This window comes from Narcine bancroftii, chromosome 4 (assembly GCF_036971445.1).
Source record: "Narcine bancroftii isolate sNarBan1 chromosome 4, sNarBan1.hap1, whole genome shotgun sequence".
Lineage (NCBI taxonomy): Eukaryota > Metazoa > Chordata > Chondrichthyes > Torpediniformes > Narcinidae > Narcine > Narcine bancroftii.
In genome coordinates this window covers 293,624,378-293,644,268 of record NC_091472.1, presented here as the reverse complement: position 1 = coordinate 293,644,268, position 19,891 = coordinate 293,624,378, and the positions used below count along the sequence as shown (strand labels likewise).

Below are 19,891 nucleotides of genomic sequence, written 5' to 3'. Positions count from 1 at the left end.
ATACTGAATTGAAGTAAAATATATAAGTACAGAAACAACTTTAGTTTAACTAGCAGAATAAGAAAAAACGTGAACTCATGTTAAAATACTTAAGGGTACTTTAAATGTAGTTGGAACAAATATTATATTGTTGAATAATAGTACTTTTTTTTGTTTACAAAAATGGTAGAGCTGTCAGAGGTGCTGTACATGGCAGCACTGCCTCTGATATGGACCCACAAGAGCAGAGAACAGAGATAGAACGATGCTTTGAAGGGTTCAACAGCCTAGTCCTAATGCCGACAGCATCATACAGAAAATAAATGGCCTGTTAGAGGAACTAACAGTGTTTTTAAACTAAAATCCTGCAACAATAGGTCTGAGGCCAAGATGGTGGCACCTATGCTTGACAGCAGCTACAATGGGTTGCGTACTCCAAGGAGCAGCGAACCAGCATAGGGCATCAGATACAGGAAGAACACTCCTCACTGAGAAGAAGAAGGGCTCCTAAAGTGCCAAGGCTTTCTGATCCTGTCGGAGGTTAGATCTGTGGCTTAAGTTTATGATGGATAAAAGAGGAGTCTGTGTGGCTGCAGGAGCATTGAACGCAAATCCACGGACATTCAGTAACTCTGAACTGACTCTTTTGCTTCTCTTTCTCTCACAGTGCAAGGGGCGCCAGCCAACACTCATGCCAACTCTTTGTTTGCCTTATGGCAGACAGAAGGAAATTTCATGTAATATTGCATGTTCTGTACTTTTACATGACAATAACAGAATCTTGAATCTTTGTTCAATGTCGATAATATATTCAAATGAATCCAAAATTATCATCAGTAACTAATATTTTTGTATGAATTATGCAAAGTTCTGGTGTACGTTATTAAGAAGTCAAATTATTCGGTAATGACTTTATCTCAGACATTGAGAGATATGTTGATTTAAAGAATGTTGAAACTGTGGTGTCACACGTTTGTAGCAGCAAACAGGAAACAGGCCCCGCTTGTCACGCACGGTCAGTGGGGCAGCCGCGACAAAGATGGCGTCGCAGGACCATCTCTTCCAGTCTAGACTGGAAGGGTGCATGCCCGCTTGCATCATTGTGATACAAGTGCCAGAACATTAGTTGGGGGGGGGGGGGGGGGCGGGACCACAGATGGGCTTAAAGGCTGCAATGCATAATTCAAAGTAAAGCAGTTGTGTTACTCGAGCTCTCAGCCCATTGTCTCAGTCTTTTCGCTGTGCTCACGCACAATCTGCTACCCTGGTGAGTCTCCAGGTCCTGAAGATTCGACCTGCAGTCATAGGTGCCTTTGCGTTGAAGCTACTTTGCTGCCTTGGCCAAGCAGAAGCCCAGTTCCAGATCAAACAGATAACCTTTGATTTGATGAGATACTTCTACGTCGTCAGCTCGCTCGACCAGGAAGCTGCCTCACGGGTTGATGACCTCATTCAGGTGCCACTAAATGGTAAATACATGGCTCTTAAAAACCTCCTCATTAGAAAGTATGGCCTCTCCCAACGCGAGAGAGCCGCCAGGCTCCTTCACTTGCTCGGCCTAGGCAATAGGACCCCGTCCGCCCTTATGGGCAAAATGCTCACACTGGCAGAAAGGCACAAGCCATACCTCAGGTTCGAGCAGGTGTTCCTCAACAAATGCCCAAAGACATCAGACTTCTATTGGCTGACGTGGTTTTCAGCGACCTGTTCAAGGTTGTGGCATGAGCAGACATTCTCTACCATTCCAAACATGATGCCATAAACTCAGTCAACCACTTTACACAGCCGCCGCTGAGGACAACGCCCAAGTCCAATAGGTTGGGACACAGCCACCGTAGTCATCCTAGAGAGGCTGCAAGAAAAACTGGACTCCCTTGTACCACTACCACTATCATAACATTGTCTGCCACCCTGAAGCTACCCCCCTGAATTGTCCTCTTGTGAGTATGTATTCGTGCGAAGGGGTGCTCGATGGACTCCCCTTCAGAGCCCCCTATGAAGGATCCTACAAGGTGCTGCAAAGAAACTCATCCACTTTTATGCTCGACATTGGGGGCAAGGAGGAGTTATTCACACTGGACCATTTGAAACCAGCCCACCTGGATTTGTCCCAACCAGTATAGGTTCCCCCACCAGTATGTAGAGTTCGGCCACCAAAACAGCAGACCTCACCCATGACGCTTCACAAAACCATCGATGTTTAAAAATTATATTTATATTTAATATATATATATATATTTTCATAAATTCAAAATAGAGTCGTTGTGTTACTTGAGCTCTCAGCCTGTTGTCTCAGTCTTTTCGCTACGCTTACGCACAACCCACTACAAGAACAAACATTATTAATACTGTCCTATTACAATTTCAATTTAATTCTTTAGCTTAGATTTAAAAAGAATAGTATGAAATTGTAACATTTATCTTAGAAAACCTTGCACTCAGTTATTTTAAAAATCCTTGCACTCAACGTCACCAAAACCAAGGAGCTTATTGTTGACTTTAGAGGCATACAATCCAGAGATCATTGGGTGATCAGAGGTGGAGTGGGTAATCCAATTTAAGTTCTTGGGAATTACTAATAGCATCATGAAGAAAGCATATCAGGGCCTCTATTGAAAAGGTTTGGTATGACATCAGAAGCCATGTCAAATTTCTACAGATGTGTGGTGGAAAGTATGCCGATTAGCTACATCATGGTCTGGTATGGGGCCACCAATATTTATGAGCATAAAACTCTCCAAAAAGGTAATGGAGGCAGCCCAGGACATCACAGGTAGGTCAACCCGCATGGTGATGAGATAGCAGAGGACGTGGACAGATTGTTCCTTGGAGAAATAGCATCAGGCAAGGAGCCCTGGATGGCAGACATTAACGTATGAGGTAGCAAAGTAGTCTTCAAAAATCGACACAGCGGCCAATGTTGCAGCCATTCCCGAGAAAATGCTTATAAGAATTATACCCACAGACGGCAAGCTACAAAAAAATACAGAAGCCACTCTATGGTCCAGGGGAAGTGAAATTGATGGTCCTGCAATCGGCAAAAGAAACACTCTCATACAGAGAGAGGAGCACCACAGAAGAAGTGTACATGGTGAGAGACTTACAAGCGGCGCTGTTGAGCAGACCAGCTTTGGAGAGACTCCAGGTAATGTCCACATTGGACACCCTAGACCACACATGTCAAACATGTAAAGGACTGGTCAGGTAGAGGGATGGTGGGTCGAGGGTGAATAGAGGCCTAGAGCCTGAGGAGTGAGCAGGAAATGCTGAGTCCTGATGCAGGCCAAAATGGACACAGCCTGTGAATGCTGACTACATCTCCACAGGGACCAAATAGGTTTCCCTCAGGTCAAGCAAAGGGTGAACTTGAGCTACCTACTCCTGACCTGTAACATTATCCTCCTAAAGTTGTATCCTAAAATTTAACATTACATATGTTGAAAGAAGAGAAAACATGCAGATGTTGTTGAAAAATTTCAATAAATATTTAGTTCGGCCCTCGACTTAGTCCAAGTTTTTAATTTTGGCCCTCCGTGAATTTGAGTTTGACACCCCTGCCCTAGACCAAGAGCTGGTCAGAAGACATACCCCAAACTTTGTGATGACTCAAGCTAGTACAGAAGCCGTACATCATTAAACTCAAGCCTGATGTGAAACCATTTTCACTGAAGGGACCTCGAAAAGCCCCATTGCCATTCATGGGCAAAGTGAAGAGAGAGCTTGAAAGAATAGAGAAGTTCAGAGTTAATAGAGGACAATATCCTCATTTTAGGGACCATGAAGGACCAACACGATGCAAAGGTCCATGCAATCCTAAAATGAGCAGAAAAGGCAGGTGTCACTCTTGATGTGGCAAAGTGTGAGTTTGGAAGGAGGCAGGTAAAATTTCTGGGGTACATCATCTTAGCAGACAGCATGAGACCAGACCCAGACAAGAGCTTTGCAGGACATGAAGGAGCTGACAAATATTAGTGAGCTCAGAAGTTTCCTCAGTATGGTGAGCCAACTAGGGAAGTTCATACCAAACCTGGCTGAAAAGGGCAAACCACTGAGAGACCTGTTGTCCAAGAAAAATCAGTGGAGCTGGGGACATGAGTAACAGAGGACATTTAGTAACCTCAAGCAAGAGCAATCATCCACACCAGTACTTCAGTTGTATGATCCAAATAGGCAACTGAAAATATCAGCCCACACTTCATCATATGGATTGGGAGCAGTACGTCTACAGAAGGATGGAGACAACTGGTCGTCAGTCGCTTATGCTTCCAGATCACTAACAGGAACAGAGCAATGGTACGTGCAGCTAGAAAAAGAGGCTTGGCACTGACTTGGGCTTACAAGAGATTCAACTATTTTATTTTTGGACTACAGTTCGAGTTGGAGATGACCCACAAACCACTTGTGATTCTGCTAGGTGGGCAAGCGCTGGAATCACTGCCACCATGGATACAGAGGTTCAGGATGAGGCTGATGAGATACTCATACACGATCTCACAAACACCTGGGAAGAACCACACAACTGCGATACACACTCTACAAGTCAGAACCACGAGTGCTAACAAAGATCTCATGGAGGACACCAATACTTAAGTAGAGACAGTGATTGAAAACCTCCCAACATGTGACAGATTCCTGACAGAGCTCTGAGAGCAACTATGTGCTGACAGTGTGTATGCGCAGGTCATGAAATACTGAATTGAAGGCTGTCCAGACAGAAACCAGTTACAAGGACCACTCAAACACTAGTGGAAAGAGAGGGCCATTCTGAGTCTGCACAATGGACTACTACTGTGTGGTACGAGATTAGTTATTCTGGCTAACGTGCAGAACAAGATACACGAGAAAATACACGAGGGTCACCAGGGGGTTGTAAAGTGCCAGGAATGTGCCAATCAAACAGTGTGGTGGTCAGATCGGAGAAATCAAATAAATGAGATTGTCTTGAGGTGCAGAGAGGGCATCCAAGAAAGGACAAAGAGAACCGATGATGCCAAATAAATTCTGACAGGCCATGGCAAAAACTTGGCACAGGCTTATTCACTCTTGGAGAGAACACATACTTATTAGTGGTGGACTATTTCTCTAGATTTATAGGAATAGCACACTCAGCCTGACACGAACTACCAATGTAATTGTTTCCATGGCATCCCAGAGATGTTAGTAAGTGACAACAGTCCACAATTCTCTGAAGAAAATATGAAAACCTTCGCAGTAAATTATGGGTTAGAACATGTGACCAGTAGCCCCAAGTATCCACAAAGCAATGATGAGGCAGAGTGAGCAGTACAAACGGTGAAGAACCTGCTCAAGAAAGCAAAAGACCCTTACAGTGCACTACTGGCGTACAAAGCCACACCGCTGAGCAACGGCTGCAGTCCAGCCCAATTGCTAATGGGACGTCGCCTTCGCGTGACTCTACCAACCCTTGCAGAGAGATTGCAGCTGGAACCCCCAGACCTGCTATAACTCCAGAATGAGGAGAGGGAGAAGAGGTCTAAGAATGCAAAGTGGTATAATGAGAGAAATAGAACAAGCGACCTGGAAAAGCTGGCACCAGGAAATGAGGTGTGGATCTCCGATGCAAAAAAGCAAGGTACAGTAACTTACGAGCACCACAGACCATGGTCATACATGGTTAGCAGACCACAAGGGACACTGAGATGTAATCGCCAACATCTCGTTCCCATACCAGAGTCTCCAGGTGAAAAGCAACAAGAGCACTTGCCGAAAATGGACTCTCCTGCAAAGTTAGGTCCAGAGACTCTGCCGACTGAAATGTAGAGTTCGCCCGACCATAATAAGAATGAGGTCAGGACGAGAAGTAGAGACCACAGACACTGAATCTGTAGAGTCTGTAAAACACCCAGAGTCAAGAAAGACTTGTAGTGATGGTAGTGGGCGAAGCCACATAAAAGGGGGCTTCGAACACAAAGTATCAGATGTTGCGTAACACTATCAGTGGGACATCAAGCAGGCCAATAACTTCCGCATCTTGGAGAGAGAGGCTCAGGACTAGCAGGGAAAAGCCTGTGCATGTAGATATTCACTAAGTGTATGGTAAAATAGAGCAATCTTCTAACGCGACTCCAGGCTCAAGGTCATTTTTATAATGAGCATGTCTGAACCCAGCACGACATATACTATTGTGGTTGGTTTTTTTAACAAAAAATCTGTTCAACTGTAGCTAATGAGAATTTTCTGTGCATATGTACATTGTATAATTACACTGGAAAGCAAAGATTTTGCTTCCTGAACATTTTTGGGTGTATTTTATGGATTTTGCACTGCTGATTACAAAAATCATCTTAAAATCTTCCTATCACATATAATCTATTTTTGTAATATCCTGTCTTATTTTAAGTCTTCTAGTATATTGCCCACAAAAAGCAAGCTGTTTTGGTCAGTCCAACAATGGCTGGGCCTGCACTCAGTACAGGTGCTGAGCAAATGTTGTCTTAGGCCTGGGCTGCTTGTTGAGAATTTTCTTAGTGACTACAGAGCATGGAGCACCAAACTACGTCCAGCTTCAAACATCCAAAACCATGAAGTGCAACATTTCATTGAAAATTAATTTTCTGCATTCACACTTCGACTTCTTTCCTGCTAATCTTGGTGCAGTCAGTGACAAACATGGTGAAAGGTTTCACCAGGACAATGCGACCATGGAAAAGTGGTTATCAGGGCAACTGGAATCTATCAATGCTGGCCAACTATTGTTGGACAAGGACATGAATGGCATCAGAAGCTGTGTACAAATTTTTTAGGTCAGTTGAACTAATGCAATGTGTCAGCATCATTATGCTAAATTCAATAAAAGTTAATTTAATGTTTCTCCAACTTCCTATGTGATGCAGCAAATCTGAAATTAGGTTTTGTTCAGGTTGAAGTTATCGATCGTAATCTCCAATTTGTTTTCAGGAAGGAACCCTTTTGAAAAAAATTGTTGTCCGAATGTTATTATATTTTGCAACACTTGAAAAATAAGTTTCCTTAAAACGCAGGCAGTTCAGAACTTTCTTGAGGAAGTATTCTGTAGCTATTTGGAGCAAGCACTTGAAGTGAATTTTGCTTTGCTTCAAGCCAAATGTAATGCCTATAATCCCTCTAGACATGATTGTTTAACTGAACTGAAATTCAAACCTAAGACCTCCAATCTCTGGAGCTCAGCAATCATCCCCATTAGTAAAGCTATCCACACAATGATATAAAAGATGTAGATCAAATCTCCTGATTTGTTAAACGAATTTTCACACTTAATTTTGTTCTTCCAAGGATGTTGCTAATCATCCTCCCTAAAAGTTCCGCCACAATTTTTATTGCCCAATTTAATTTGTAAAAGCATTTTAAATCGATTAATTTATCTATATATTTGCAGTTTAAGAACATGACATCAGATAGTGAACAGGGAAGGGAAAGCTGAATTTAAAAAGAACAATGGCAGTGGTTTAAATTTAGCACAGAGTACATGCAGCCTGGAAATATAACGGATCATTCGGTAGAGGGGAGAAACTGCGATACACAACCTGCATCTTCTGCTCTGTGATTTGCAATGAAAATTCTCAGATCTCTTCCACTCATCGTTCCTACGGAGGAGTGAAAGGCACATATTATTACAAAACTTTTATCGTGAACATACGTATTCTTTCATGATGGAATATGCAATTATGAGAGTCATACAGGGTGGAAACAAGCACTTTGGCTCAACGCCTATGCCAACCAAAATACACCACACGTTTTATATAAAAAAAAGTTATTGTATATTATATAGAGCAACTTAGGAGTGTGTCAAAGCTAAAAAATAACTGGAAAATTCCTGAATGGCCAAGTCAGTCACACAATCTCAATCCAATTGAGCATTATACCGAAGAGAAAACTTAAGGGGGGGGGGGGGGTGCAAGCCCCCCAAACAAGCAGGAGTCTCATGGTGGCTTCTTTGACTTTGATTGGCACAACTCGGGTCCTCATGTTGAAAAATGAAAACCCCAACCATAATTAAAAGCTTAGAAGCAAGCCTGCACCAATAAAACCACCCGAGTAATCACAATTCCCCGAAAAGTCAAATGACCCGAACCTTGCCAGCACTTTCCTAGTTCAAGCTACAATCACAGCCTGGGTTTAACTTTATGTCAGTGATTGCAACCGTGTGGAACAGCTCAGCGAGCGGGACCTTAATGAGGAGAACTCCTGCTTCTTTTAATCAATTTGCTGGCACGCTATTAAGAGTTAACGAGCCTTTAAATTCAAATGATCGCATCCTTTAATCAATTTTAGAGACGGGATTCACCGGCAAAAAAAAAATCCCCTTCAATGTTTAAAATGAGCCCAATTTCAACTCACGGACGAGAGGGAGAGAAGAGAAGCCCGCGTCGATTTCACGGGGGAGGTTTGGTGCTGGAGGAATGGCGGCCTCCTTCACCTTGCCAGGGCACTGAATCACAGCGCGGCGGATTGTTGACAGCCGAGGCCGCGATAGCAACCAAGTACACCCTTCCCCATTGGCTGATTGTGGCATTACGGACTGGCCAATGGGGAAGGAGGAGAGCCGACGGGCTGACCAATGCGGGCAGGCCGTGCCTCGCACCAGGGCGGTGACGCATCGGCATCGGCTCGCCTCGGGCTGCGATCCGGGAGCTCTGAGCACGGGAGAGCTGGATGGGGTTGTTGCTCCTGCTCCCTCGCCTGTCGTGGTGTGCCTTGCGAAATCCGCTCCGGTTGCACAGTTAGCCAGAGCAGTAAGTGTTGCGGTGGGCATGGTCGCGGGCGAAGGTTGGGGGTGGGGGCAGGTGTTCATGCCCCCGGGCCGGTGGAATGGAGGCAGAGCAATGGGTTTGGGTGGGAAGTGCAGGGGAGACCGGCTCGGGGCTGCTGAGTTCATTCCCCGCCTTCGTGATTATTTATTTCCCCACACCCCCAGAGAAAGAATGTTTCCCGTTCTCTCCCCATTGATTCTCTATTGTTCTCCGAGTGAATGGCAAAGGGAAAGGGTTTTCCCCCATTGCCCACTCCGATAGTGAAGGTGTGGCGACAAGGCTTTCTGTTTTCATTTCGATGTCGTTTTCTCCTATTAATTATCTTCCCCGATCGGGATCCCCAGGTACACACTCTGTTTTTTTTTAAAAAAAAGCAGCTGGAAGCGATCTGAGCGCCTATTCGTATCACTTTGTGGAATGTGGTGCGCCTTTGCGCTAGTGTGCACTGCATTGGCTCGACTGGTCTGTCGAGAATGAGATGCCTGCTTGGGAATGGTGCGGTAATTGGGTGTTACCAAATCTCAGCGGGGGTGGGGGTTAACTTTTATCTGGGTAGTATTTTAAAATCCGATATTACCTAACGTTTCAATGTGTAGAACTCAATGTCAAGTCGAATGTATTTTTTTAAATTTACAAGTGACTGTCATTTAATTTGAGTGGGTTAATTGAAATGATATTTCTAGTTTAGACTATTGAATAAAATGTCATTTCTCAAATCCAAAAGGGTCATTTGCAGGAAATCTATTGAAACCCGTGAGTTACATGAACCCTCTGTAATTTATTGCTCGTCAGGTATCCTCAGTAAGTTGCTCGCACGAAATATTGTCTGGCTTATTTTAATTGGTTGAAAATAAATATATTCAAAATGTACCTTTCTGACGATCAGATTGCAAAGGGGGTTAATTGTGCATTCGGCCTTTCCTCTCAAAAAGGTTAACAACTGCAGAGAAAGAAAGGATGATCAGTCATTGGGTTGATCACCCAGGGGAGAGAGGCCAACGGACAGGTCAACTTTTCTACTCAATTTAACTGCACAGAAATCAGTTTGGGCAGATGTGATACCCTATGAATGTCATCAAGAGGAAATATAATTTAAAAAAGACAGAACTGGTGTTCCTCAACTATTCACGTCCTCCACGCAAAATTTTGAAGTTGGTTGTGAAATGTAGGAAAGGATCCCATGATCAATGGACTGGAATGCATAGTATGATCATTTCAAAGATGAGTTATTCACTCTTTATTGTGTACTGCATACAGGTCTTTCTGTATATAGCCTTGGCACAATCCTCAATAATTTGACAAAAGACTTGGTGTGATAGAATTGGAGGAATGTTGGTGGAACGGGCGGATAAATACAAAATGAAAGCTAATGATAAGAAATGTTGCATTTCATAGGCAGAATGAGAGGGAAAATAAACTTTCAGAACTGCGTCCCAAGTTCAAGAACCGATCCAAGTATCTGCGTGATTTGTCGAATGTGCTGAAACCGATTAGGAGATGTGGTTAGAATTCCATATACATTTAAAACACTTTATAAAAAGTATTAAGTAAATGAGCAAGCTTTCAGAAAACACTATTTTGGCCACAGCAGGAGTATTCGGTTCTGTACTGTGAGCCACACTCTGGGAAAGAAACAAAGGCTTTAGAACATTACAGATGATGTAAAAGAAATTTACCAAAATATTTTTGGGATAATGAACTTGAATTGTGTGATGGAATGAGGTCTGGACACAGAAGGTGGACTGTAGGTGGATCAAGAACTAGGGGACGTAGAGTGAGGATTGTTAAGAATAGGACTAAAAATAACAATAAATTTTATTTTACAAGGGGATGAGTTAGAGGCTTAAATGCAGTGCTATGGTAGGCGGGGGAGGCACTTTGAAAGTAAAGTGGAGCATCTAGTAGAGTTGCTGTCTGACAGGATTAGCGATCCAAGATCAATGGGTCCCCCTAACTGGAATTTGTGCATTTCTCTCTGATTCCTTTGGGTACTCCAAATTTTTCTGGGATTATGGGATTATTGTAGGGTGAGTGTAAATGAATGGTTGATTGTCAGCATAGCCTGTTTTTGTGTTGTATGCCTGTCTCTGAATTTACAGGTCAGTAGTTAGACCTTGCACAGAGATGATCGTTTTTAACAAATACCCTTATCTAAGTGAAGTGACATAAAAATTTGTTCTTTCTGTAGTCTTAAGATTTTTGACACTTTATATCTATTTGAGTGTCTGTTAATCCTAACTTTTTTGGATTTGGCAGAGGTTGAATATTACTTGTGTTTCTGAACTGCCATTGTAGAAGTACACTGCAGTGTGAATTTTGTAATTGTGGTATTTGTGAAAGTTTGTGTTGGATGATACTGCAGTCTGATGGGTTGTTTTTTTTCTTGAAGTTTCATCTACTGTATGAAGCTGGAGAGTATTGTCACATGTATCTTGTATGTAGGGAAATCAGGCAACCTTCTAATCTGTTCTTAAAGTTTTGTGGCCAATCTACTTAATTTTACAACTATAATAAACTCCGAGCTTAGCAGCAAATGTGTTATAATGTCAAAAAATAAAGCTGGATCTTCTGCTATTGGTGTGATCTTCTGTCTGTGAACTAGAGTTGGTCAGAAGGCTTGAATAGAAATTAATATGGAGAGTGCAATTTGTAAATGCTTGAAAATTGAGCATAAAAGGACAGGTATTTTGAGCAAATAATATGTTAGAACATAGTCGTAGGTTGTTACGGAACTGAACTTGACCACTCAAATCTGTTTTGGTCACAGCATCACCTTGGGTTCTCACTTTTGAACTACTGGACCCTATTCTGAATTATCCTTTTTTAACTTGAGGTAATGGAATGCCTCTTGAGTGTAACAGTATAACTTGGTCTTCTTCAGGATTATGTACGCTCTTTCTGTTTTCAGTGTTGCTGCTTTTTTCAACTTTGCTTGATTAGTCACTCCTATTTAGACACCATAGGCACCAAATGAAGACTCGACATGCTTTGAGGGCTTGGTGTATCTTGTTTGAACCTGTGGCATTGACTAACACAGACATTTTTGGTACAGGTACCTTGCTGGTCACCCACTTTGCTGAATTGTTGTCCAGAATAGTAAGGGAAACACCAGAATTAGAATTTATGGTCCTGAACATGTCATGAAATTCATTGTTTTGGAGCAGCAATGCAGTGCAAATATTACCATAAATTAATTTTTAAAATAATTAGTGCAAAATAAGAGAAAGTGAGGTAGTGTCTGTGATTCATTATATATTCAGAAATCTGATGGCAGAGGAGAAGTTGCCCTTTTGCTGCTAGGATTTTGTCTTTGGGTTCCTGTACCTCCTTCCCAATAGTGTGTTTTTTTTTTTGGAGACATTGCCTCTTGCAGATGTCATCAATGGAGTGAAGACTCTGTTTAGTTCATCACTCTAATTTTTATTCCTGTCCTGGGCATTGACACCTCCATACCAGACTGTGATGCAACCAGTCAGATTGCTCTCTGCAGTGCCTCAGATAGAAATTTGCAAGAGTCTTTGGTAACATGACAAATCCCCTCCAACTCGTCATGAACTATAACCATCTCGTGAGCCTCCCTTATGATTGAATTGGAAGCCCCAGGACAGATCTTCGGAGATATTGACATCCAGGAGGTTGAAGTTCTTAACCCTGTCCACTGTTGACCCCTCAATGAGGACTGGTTTGTGTTCCTGATTTCACCCTCCTGAAGTTCCCAATCAGCTCCTTAGTTTTGCTCATAATGAATGTGTAGCGGGTGAGCAGTGTAAGGAGCACAGCCACCTCGCTGAAGGTCGTTAATAGCTGGGATTTTTTAAATTTGGCGCATGCCCCTTTAAGGGCAGTGTTGGTTCAGTCACCATCTGCGTGATGAGGTCACAATCGCTGCCCGGGATGCGCGCCATGCGGGAGGTTTGAATGAGGAAGAAGCCCCCAACGGCACCATCTTCCCAGGGCTGCCCTGCCACGTGGCGTTACAAGCGGGCTGGTTCGCCGAGCGAGTGCTCCGCCACACGACACCCCCACCCTCCCAGAACCAGCCTCATCTCGCCACTTGGGTGGGCGGCCCCGTCGGTTGGGCCTGGCCATCTGTACCGGCTGCTACAAGTTCAGATGGGTCACCTTCAGGCGGTCCACCATGAAAAGTTCCTCCCTTCCCCCAATGTCCAATGTGAGGGTTCCGCCGGACCTTGTATGGGCGCTGTAGCGGTCGTCTCCGAACAAACACGAATTGGGCAGAGTAGAGTTCCTTGGGGAGGTGGGCCAACCGAGTGCCATGGCACACTAGGGGGGAGGGAGGAAGGCCAGACTCTTGTGGAGGTCCACCAGCAGGTTCGTGTCCCTGGGTGCGGTGTTGGGTTCTGGGCCGAAGAACTCGCCAGAGTTGTGTGCTGTATACCATTTCCACCTTCAAGGCTTGCAGGTCTTTCTTGGGTGCTGCCCTGATCCCAAGGAGTACCCAGGGTAGTTCATCTGCCTAGCCTTGGCCGGTGAGTCTGGCCATGAGCGAGGACTTAAGGTGCTGGTGGAACATCTCTACCAATCCATTGGACTATGCATGGTAGACTGTGGTGTGGTGGAGCTTGACCCCCAGGAGTTTGGCTATTTGGGTCCACAGAGCAGATGTGAACTGGGCACCCCTGTCGCTGGTTATGTGCGCTGGGACCCCGAATTGGGCGATCCACTGGCTGACCAGGGTCCTGGCACATTTCTCTGCAGAGGTTTCCTTGGTGGGGGTAGCCTCAGGCCATCTCGTGGCTCAGTCCACCACCGTGAGTAGGTAACGTGCCTCCCTGGACACTGGCAAGAAGCCAACGACATCTACGTGGATGTGCTGAAACCTGCGAGCCACTGAGTCCTAGATGGGAGCTTGTGTGTGCCGGTGGACCTTGGAGGTCTGGCACCTGGTACAGTTCATGGCCAGCTCTGCCACCTCTTAAGCCCATGCCACATGAACCGTTCTGTGACCATACACACTGTTGTCTTTACCACGGGGTGAGCGAGGTCAAGTATCAGACTGAAGACTCTCGCTCTCCAGTGTGGTGGGACTAGCGGACGTGGCGTACCTGTTGAAATGTTGCAGAGCAGCATGCCCGGGCTGTTGGGTACTTGGACATCCTTAAGTTCGAGGCCTGAGATGGCAGTTGGCAGGGCTTGTGTCTCTGCATCAGTCTCTGTGCCTGGGCTAGTTGTGTGTAGTCCTACCCGGGGGCGAGCGTATTGATGGCTGGGCGCGAGAATGTGTCCGCCACCACATTGTTCTTGCCTGCCGTGTGCCTGATGTCATTAGTGAACTCCAACACGTACGAGAGGTGGCACTATTGTCTGGCGGTCCACGGGTCCTTGGGCATCGCCAGTGCCTAGGTGAGGGGCTTGTGGTCCGTGAAGACTGTGAAAGGCCTGCCCTCCAGGAAGTAATGAAAATGGCAGATGGCCAAGTACAGCGCCAGGACTCCCGGTCGAAGGCGCTGTATTTGAGCTCTGGCGGTCGCAGCTGCTTGCTGAAAAAGGCCAGCGGGTGCCATTGTCCTTCAAGCCATTGTTTCAGAACCCCCCCCCCTTCCCCCGACAGCTGTAGCTGAGGCGTCCACGGAGAGTGCTGTGCGCGCCTCTGGTTGTGGATGCACCAGCAGCGTCGCACTGGAAAAGGCCTCCTTCGTCACCACGAACGCCTTGTCCACCTCTTCCGGCCAGGATCAGGTTTTTTTCTTTGGTGGCCATCAACGTGAACAATAGGCGCGTGGTACGGGCAGCCCCGGGGATGAACTGTTGGTAAAAGTTCACCATCCCCATGAACTCCTGCAAGCTCTTAAGGGTGGAGGGTTTGGGGGAGACATTGCATGACCGCCACCTTCTCTGGCGCCGGTGCAGCCCCAGTCGCCGAAATGGTATGCCCTAGGAACTGGAGTGACTCCTTGCCGAACTGGCATTTGGCCGCATTGACCGTAAGGCCGAAATCTGCCAGCCGAGCAAACAGAGTGCGGAGGTGGGCTTTGTGTTCCTCGCGGTGGCGACTGGCAATCAGTATATCATCCAGGTAGATTAACACAAAGTCTAGGTCCTTTCCCACGGTGTCCATGAGGTGTTTAAATCATTTTTCGTTAGTTAAAATCAAAAATGCTTGGGAACAGGATTTAAATTTGACTATATTGGATGTGGATTGGGACACAATTCTTGGTTTGTAGCTCTTCACTTTGTGCTCAACATTGTCAATTACAATTCAAAGTGGTACATAAAGCACATTAGTTTAAGGCTAAATTGTCTCGCTTTTATTCCGATATGAATCCTTGGTGTGACAGGTGTAAGAGCAGAGAAGCATCATTAATTCATATGTCCTGGCCTTGTCTAGTCTATAAAAATACTGGAGAGGTTTATCCTGCTCTCAAAAATTTTCTACATAGATTTAACACTGAACCCTTTGGTACAATGGGAGGGAATTATTTTTTTTAAATCTCTGGTTCAGTCGCGCTGTTTCTTTTGATATGGCATGCGATTTTACTTAAATCAAAGATCGCTGGCCTGCCTAATCATGATCTGTGGTTGCATGACATAATTTCACAAGAAAAAGGAACAGCAGGCCACTTGGCCCATCGGGTCTGCTTCGTGAAACTTCCCGAAGCTAAAAATTTTCTGGCTCCAAGTTCCAGCCTTGTTCCCATATCCCATGATACCCTATCAATTTCCCCTTTAAATTCCCCTAATGAGCCTTCATGTGGCAACAAATTCCACAAATCCACTATCCTCTGGTTCAAGAAATTTCTTATCTCTTTTATAAATTGGTACTTTTTAATTCTAAGACTGTGCCCTCTTCCTCTGTTGGGCGTTTCCAGGACAAACATCTTGTTTGCATCTACTCTGTCCAATCCATTCATTATTTGAAATGTTTCTGAGATTCCCACTCATTCTTCTATATCCTAATGAATAGAGTCCAAGAGCTGCTAAGCTTTCCTCATATGTTATCATTTTCATTCCTGGAATCATTCTGGTAAACCTCCTCTGTACCCTCTCCAACCTTGTTGTATCCTTTCTAAGATATGGGGGCCAAAACTGCACAAAGTACTCCAAATGAGGTCTTACCAGTGCCCCATAGAGTCTCGTCAACACCTTTTTATTCTTGTACACAATCCCCTTTGAAACAAATGCTAACATAGCACTCACCTTCTTTACTGCTGATCCAACCTGGTGGTCAACTTTCAGGTTATCTTGCACAAGGATCCCCAAGTTACTTTTGTACTTCTAAGGTTTAAATTTTCTCCCCATCCAAATAATAATATGACCACTTATTTCCTCACTAAAATGCACAACTGCATATTTCTCAACATTGTATCTCATCTGCTATTTCTTCACCTCTTCTCCTAAGCTGTCCAAGTGTCTCTGCAAGCTTTTGATTTCTTCTATACTCTGTACTCCACCACCTACCTTGGTATCATCTGTAAACTTTGCCTAAAACCATTCAATCCATAAACAATATACATTGTTTAAAAAGAAGTGGCCCTAATACTGACCCTCGCGGAACACCACTAGTAACAGGCAACCAACCAGAATAGGATCCATTTATTCCCACCTTTTGCTTTCCGCCTATCAGCCAATGCTCCACCCAATCTATTACTTTTCCAGTAATTCCACATATTCTCATCTTATTAACCAGCCTCTTATGCAGCACCTTATCAAAATGCCTTTTGAAAATGCAAATACACTACATCCACAACCTCTTTCTTGTCCACTCTACTTGAGATTTCCGCAAAAATTCCATTAGGCAAATGAAGTACAAATATGGAATAACTCATGGTACAATGTTTGCATATAATCAATTGAAAGCTTATTTAAAGGATAAATTGGGAAACAGATTGAGATTACCTGAAGGAAGCAGCTTTGAATATGTGATTACAGACACAATGATAATTAAAAGATTTATAACAAACCTGTACATCAAGCTGCAAGAGAAAGTAAATGATGAAATAAGCTATAAACCCAAACAAAAGTGGGAAAAAGATTTAAACATAAGATAAAAAATGAAATATGGGAAAAGTTATGCCCTGGAACTATGAAAAATATAATAAATACGAGGTTGCGCATGATACAATATAATTGGTTACACAGGCTATATATCACACCCCAAAAGTTAAATAAATGGGATCCAGCATTATCAGATAGATTTTTTCGCTGTAAGAAGGAAACGGGAACAACCGTACATGCAATTTGGGCATGTGAGAAAGTGAAAAAGTTTTGGGAAGATCTAAATCAGGTATTAAATAAAATCACAAAAAGCAATATACCAAAAAATCCAGAGGTCTTTCTTCTAAGTAATATAAGTAAGGAATTAGGCCTCAAACAGGATGAAGCGCAAAAAAGATTTATTATGATAGCCTTAGCTGTAGCAAAAAATGTATAATGTCAACTTGGAAATCAGAAGTGAGCCTGAGAGTACAGCAATGGTACATTGGAATACATTTATTCATTTCTTTGGAAAAAAATAACATATAATTTAAAAAATAAAGTCATATTATTTGAACAAATTTGGGAACCGTACATGGAACACAAGAGAAGGCCCTCCGCAGACCTCCACCCCCTAAAATGGTAGAATGAGAAGAAGACAAAATGATCTAATCCAGTGTGTAAAATTAGATGACACAATTTTCTTGTATATTTTCATTGTGTGATGACATTATTTAATGGGTTTATTGTATTGTATATGTTGAATGTTTAAAGGATTTGGAGGGGGGTGGGCAGAAAGGAAGGGGGGTAGAAAGGGGAGAAAATGCCACTGTGTATATTCAAGAGGGAAATGTTTGTGTATTTTAATTAATATGGTTCATAATGTGAAAATTTTTTTAAAATTCCATTAGGTTGGTCAGGCGGGATCTTCCCTTCATGACACCATGCTGGCTTGAACCTATCATGCCATACACCTCGAAGTATTCCATAACTTCGTCTTTGAGGATTGATTCCAATATCTTACCAACTACCGAAGTCAGACTAATAGGCCTATAATTTCCTTTTTACTGCCTCCCTCCTTTCTTAAACACAATTACATTTGTGACCTTCCGATCCTCTGGAACCATGCCTGAGTCTGTTGATTTCTGGAAAATCAATCCCAATGCCTCTGCAATCTCTAAGGCTGCCACCTTTAGAATCCATGGGTACACCTCATCTGGTCCTGGAGACTTGTCTACTTTTAGACTATTCATCTTACTAAGCACTATTTCTTTTGTAATCCTGACTGTACTTAATTCTATTCCTGGAGGCCTTTGAATATCTGGTATATTGCTAATGTCCTCCACAGTGAAGACTGATGCAAAATATCCACTTAGTTCCTCTGCCATCTCTTTGTTACCCATTATAATTTCTCCAGCTTCATTTTCAATCTGCCCTTTATCTACCCTTGTCTCCCTTTTACTTATATATTTGAAGAAACTCTTCGTATCCTTTTGTATGTTATTTGGCTATTTCCTTTCATAGTTCATCTTTCCTAATGGCTTTGTCTCGAAGTTTTTTAAAATTTTCCAGTAATTTTTGTTTTTGTTTTAACTTTAACCTGTCTTGTTATCTACATCTGTGTCATTGTACCATTCATAATTTTCCTTTTCCTTGGAATATACCTATCCTATGTTTTCTTATTTCTTGCAGAAATATCAACCAATTCTGTTCTGCCATTCTCCCCACCCCCCCTCCCAAATCGAGCTTGCTTTTCCAGTCAACTTGAACCAGTTCCTCTCTTGTACCACTATAATTCCCTTTGTTCCACAGAAATATTGGCACACCTGATATCATTTTTTCCCCTTTCAAATTGGAAGCTGAACTAGTGTCCTGTTTGAATTTGGAAAAGATTTGTTATTCAATTAATAATTCAGATACAAGATACCGGAAGTTATGGGGGGGGGGGTCATTTATGACTCAATATATTGCTTTACAATTTTACTCCAATATAATTACATTGACTTGTATCCTTTCCTAGTTCTCATAATAAAATTTGTATTTAAAACCTTTGATTTTCTTTTAATGCTAATTATATATAGCATCTGGTAAGGGGTTTGAGTATTTCTCCTTTACTGTTTTCTCATTTCCTTTTTTTTTTGCATTATTTTTTTCTAAAAAGTATATACTATTTAGAATATGTATTATGGATATGATTTACAATTTGTTAGTGTTGTATGGAATGTCTTGTTTAGTTTGTACCTTTTTTGTTAGTGTTGTATGGAATGTCTTGTTTAGTTGTACCTTTTTATATGTACTTAATTAAAATCAATAAAAATATTTTAAAAAGAAAGAGAATATTAATGAACAAATTGTATTTTGATAGTATCTGGGCAGTTTTATGGTTTGGTTATAAGATTATTTTAATTGTCTTTAATTGCTCGAGAATGAATTTGCCATCATATATCTCCAGGTAACTAACCAGGCATCAGAATTACTAATTCAATAACATGGCCACTATACCATGATAAATTGTAATTTCATGGGTTGTTATAATTCTGATTATACATGATGTTTAATTTATATGCTGTCTTTTAAATGTAGCAAAATGTCCAAAGGCTTTTTATAGAAAATTTTCAAACATTAATTCGGCACTCCTCAAAATAAAAAAGGTGAATAGTCAAAAGGGTCAAATTCATTTTCATGAGAATGGAAAGAAGAACTGATGAGATTTGGCAGATAAAGGAATGGCTGCTGAGGCGAGATTAATGGCCTAAAATTTGTCAAGAGTGGATGTCAGTTGGTTATAGGTCTTCACAAAATTGAGTGGGACAAGGATGTGGAGAGATTATCAGATGATGGATGAAAATTTTTAAAAATCTCAGGCTAACAGTTAAGCAACTAAATCATGAGCAGAACTTAACCAATGTTTCTGCCTTGAGCCCTTCATCAAGGTAATCCTAATTTGTGTTACGTACACTTCATCTTTCCTGTAAAAAGTATATTATCTGACCTGAGTTTCTCCAGCATTGTTTTTTTTACTTCAAATCATGGTGTCTACAGAAGTTTGTGTTTTACTTTAGGGTGTGGACAGCATTAGTTTACTAGAATTTGGTGTAGAATGAAAATGTCATTCCACAAATGTGTGGGAATTGTAATTGTCAGTAAAGATGTATGACATTTCAGTTACAGGTGGACTTTGGAAATGGGCAATTTTGGTGATGGCATGGATATTTCAATTTAGGGAT

At 42.5% G+C, this 19,891-nt stretch overlaps 2 protein-coding genes across 17 annotated transcripts in view; one reads left to right on the top strand and one right to left on the bottom strand.

Annotated features, from left to right (window-relative positions):
- LOC138762114 (coiled-coil domain-containing protein 148-like) overlaps positions 1-8,454 on the bottom strand; it is a 146,711-nt gene extending 138,257 nt beyond the window's left edge. For 5 of the 8 annotated variants that reach the window (XM_069935474.1, XM_069935469.1, XM_069935471.1 and 2 more), the window contains exons 1-2: positions 8,317-8,453; positions 7,503-7,562 (exon numbers count right to left, since the gene is read on the bottom strand). In XM_069935474.1, the coding sequence (XP_069791575.1) occupies positions 7,503-7,557 (55 nt within the window). In that variant the 5' untranslated portion in view covers positions 7,558-7,562; positions 8,317-8,453. Of the gene's footprint in view, positions 1-7,502; positions 7,568-8,316 lie in introns of those variants that run through there. The other 3 variants (XM_069935476.1, XM_069935475.1, XM_069935477.1) reach the window with 3 other exon arrangements.
- A 94-nt stretch (positions 8,455-8,548) lies between these two features.
- Positions 8,549-19,891, top strand: part of pkp4 (plakophilin 4) — a 198,259-nt gene continuing 186,916 nt past the window's right edge. For 6 of the 9 annotated variants that reach the window (XM_069935461.1, XM_069935462.1, XM_069935459.1 and 3 more), the window contains exon 1: positions 8,550-8,711. The gene's annotated coding sequence lies outside the window, so the exon portion shown is untranslated. Of the gene's footprint in view, positions 8,712-19,891 lie in introns of all 9 variants that reach the window. The other 3 variants (XM_069935458.1, XM_069935455.1, XM_069935468.1) reach the window with 2 other exon arrangements.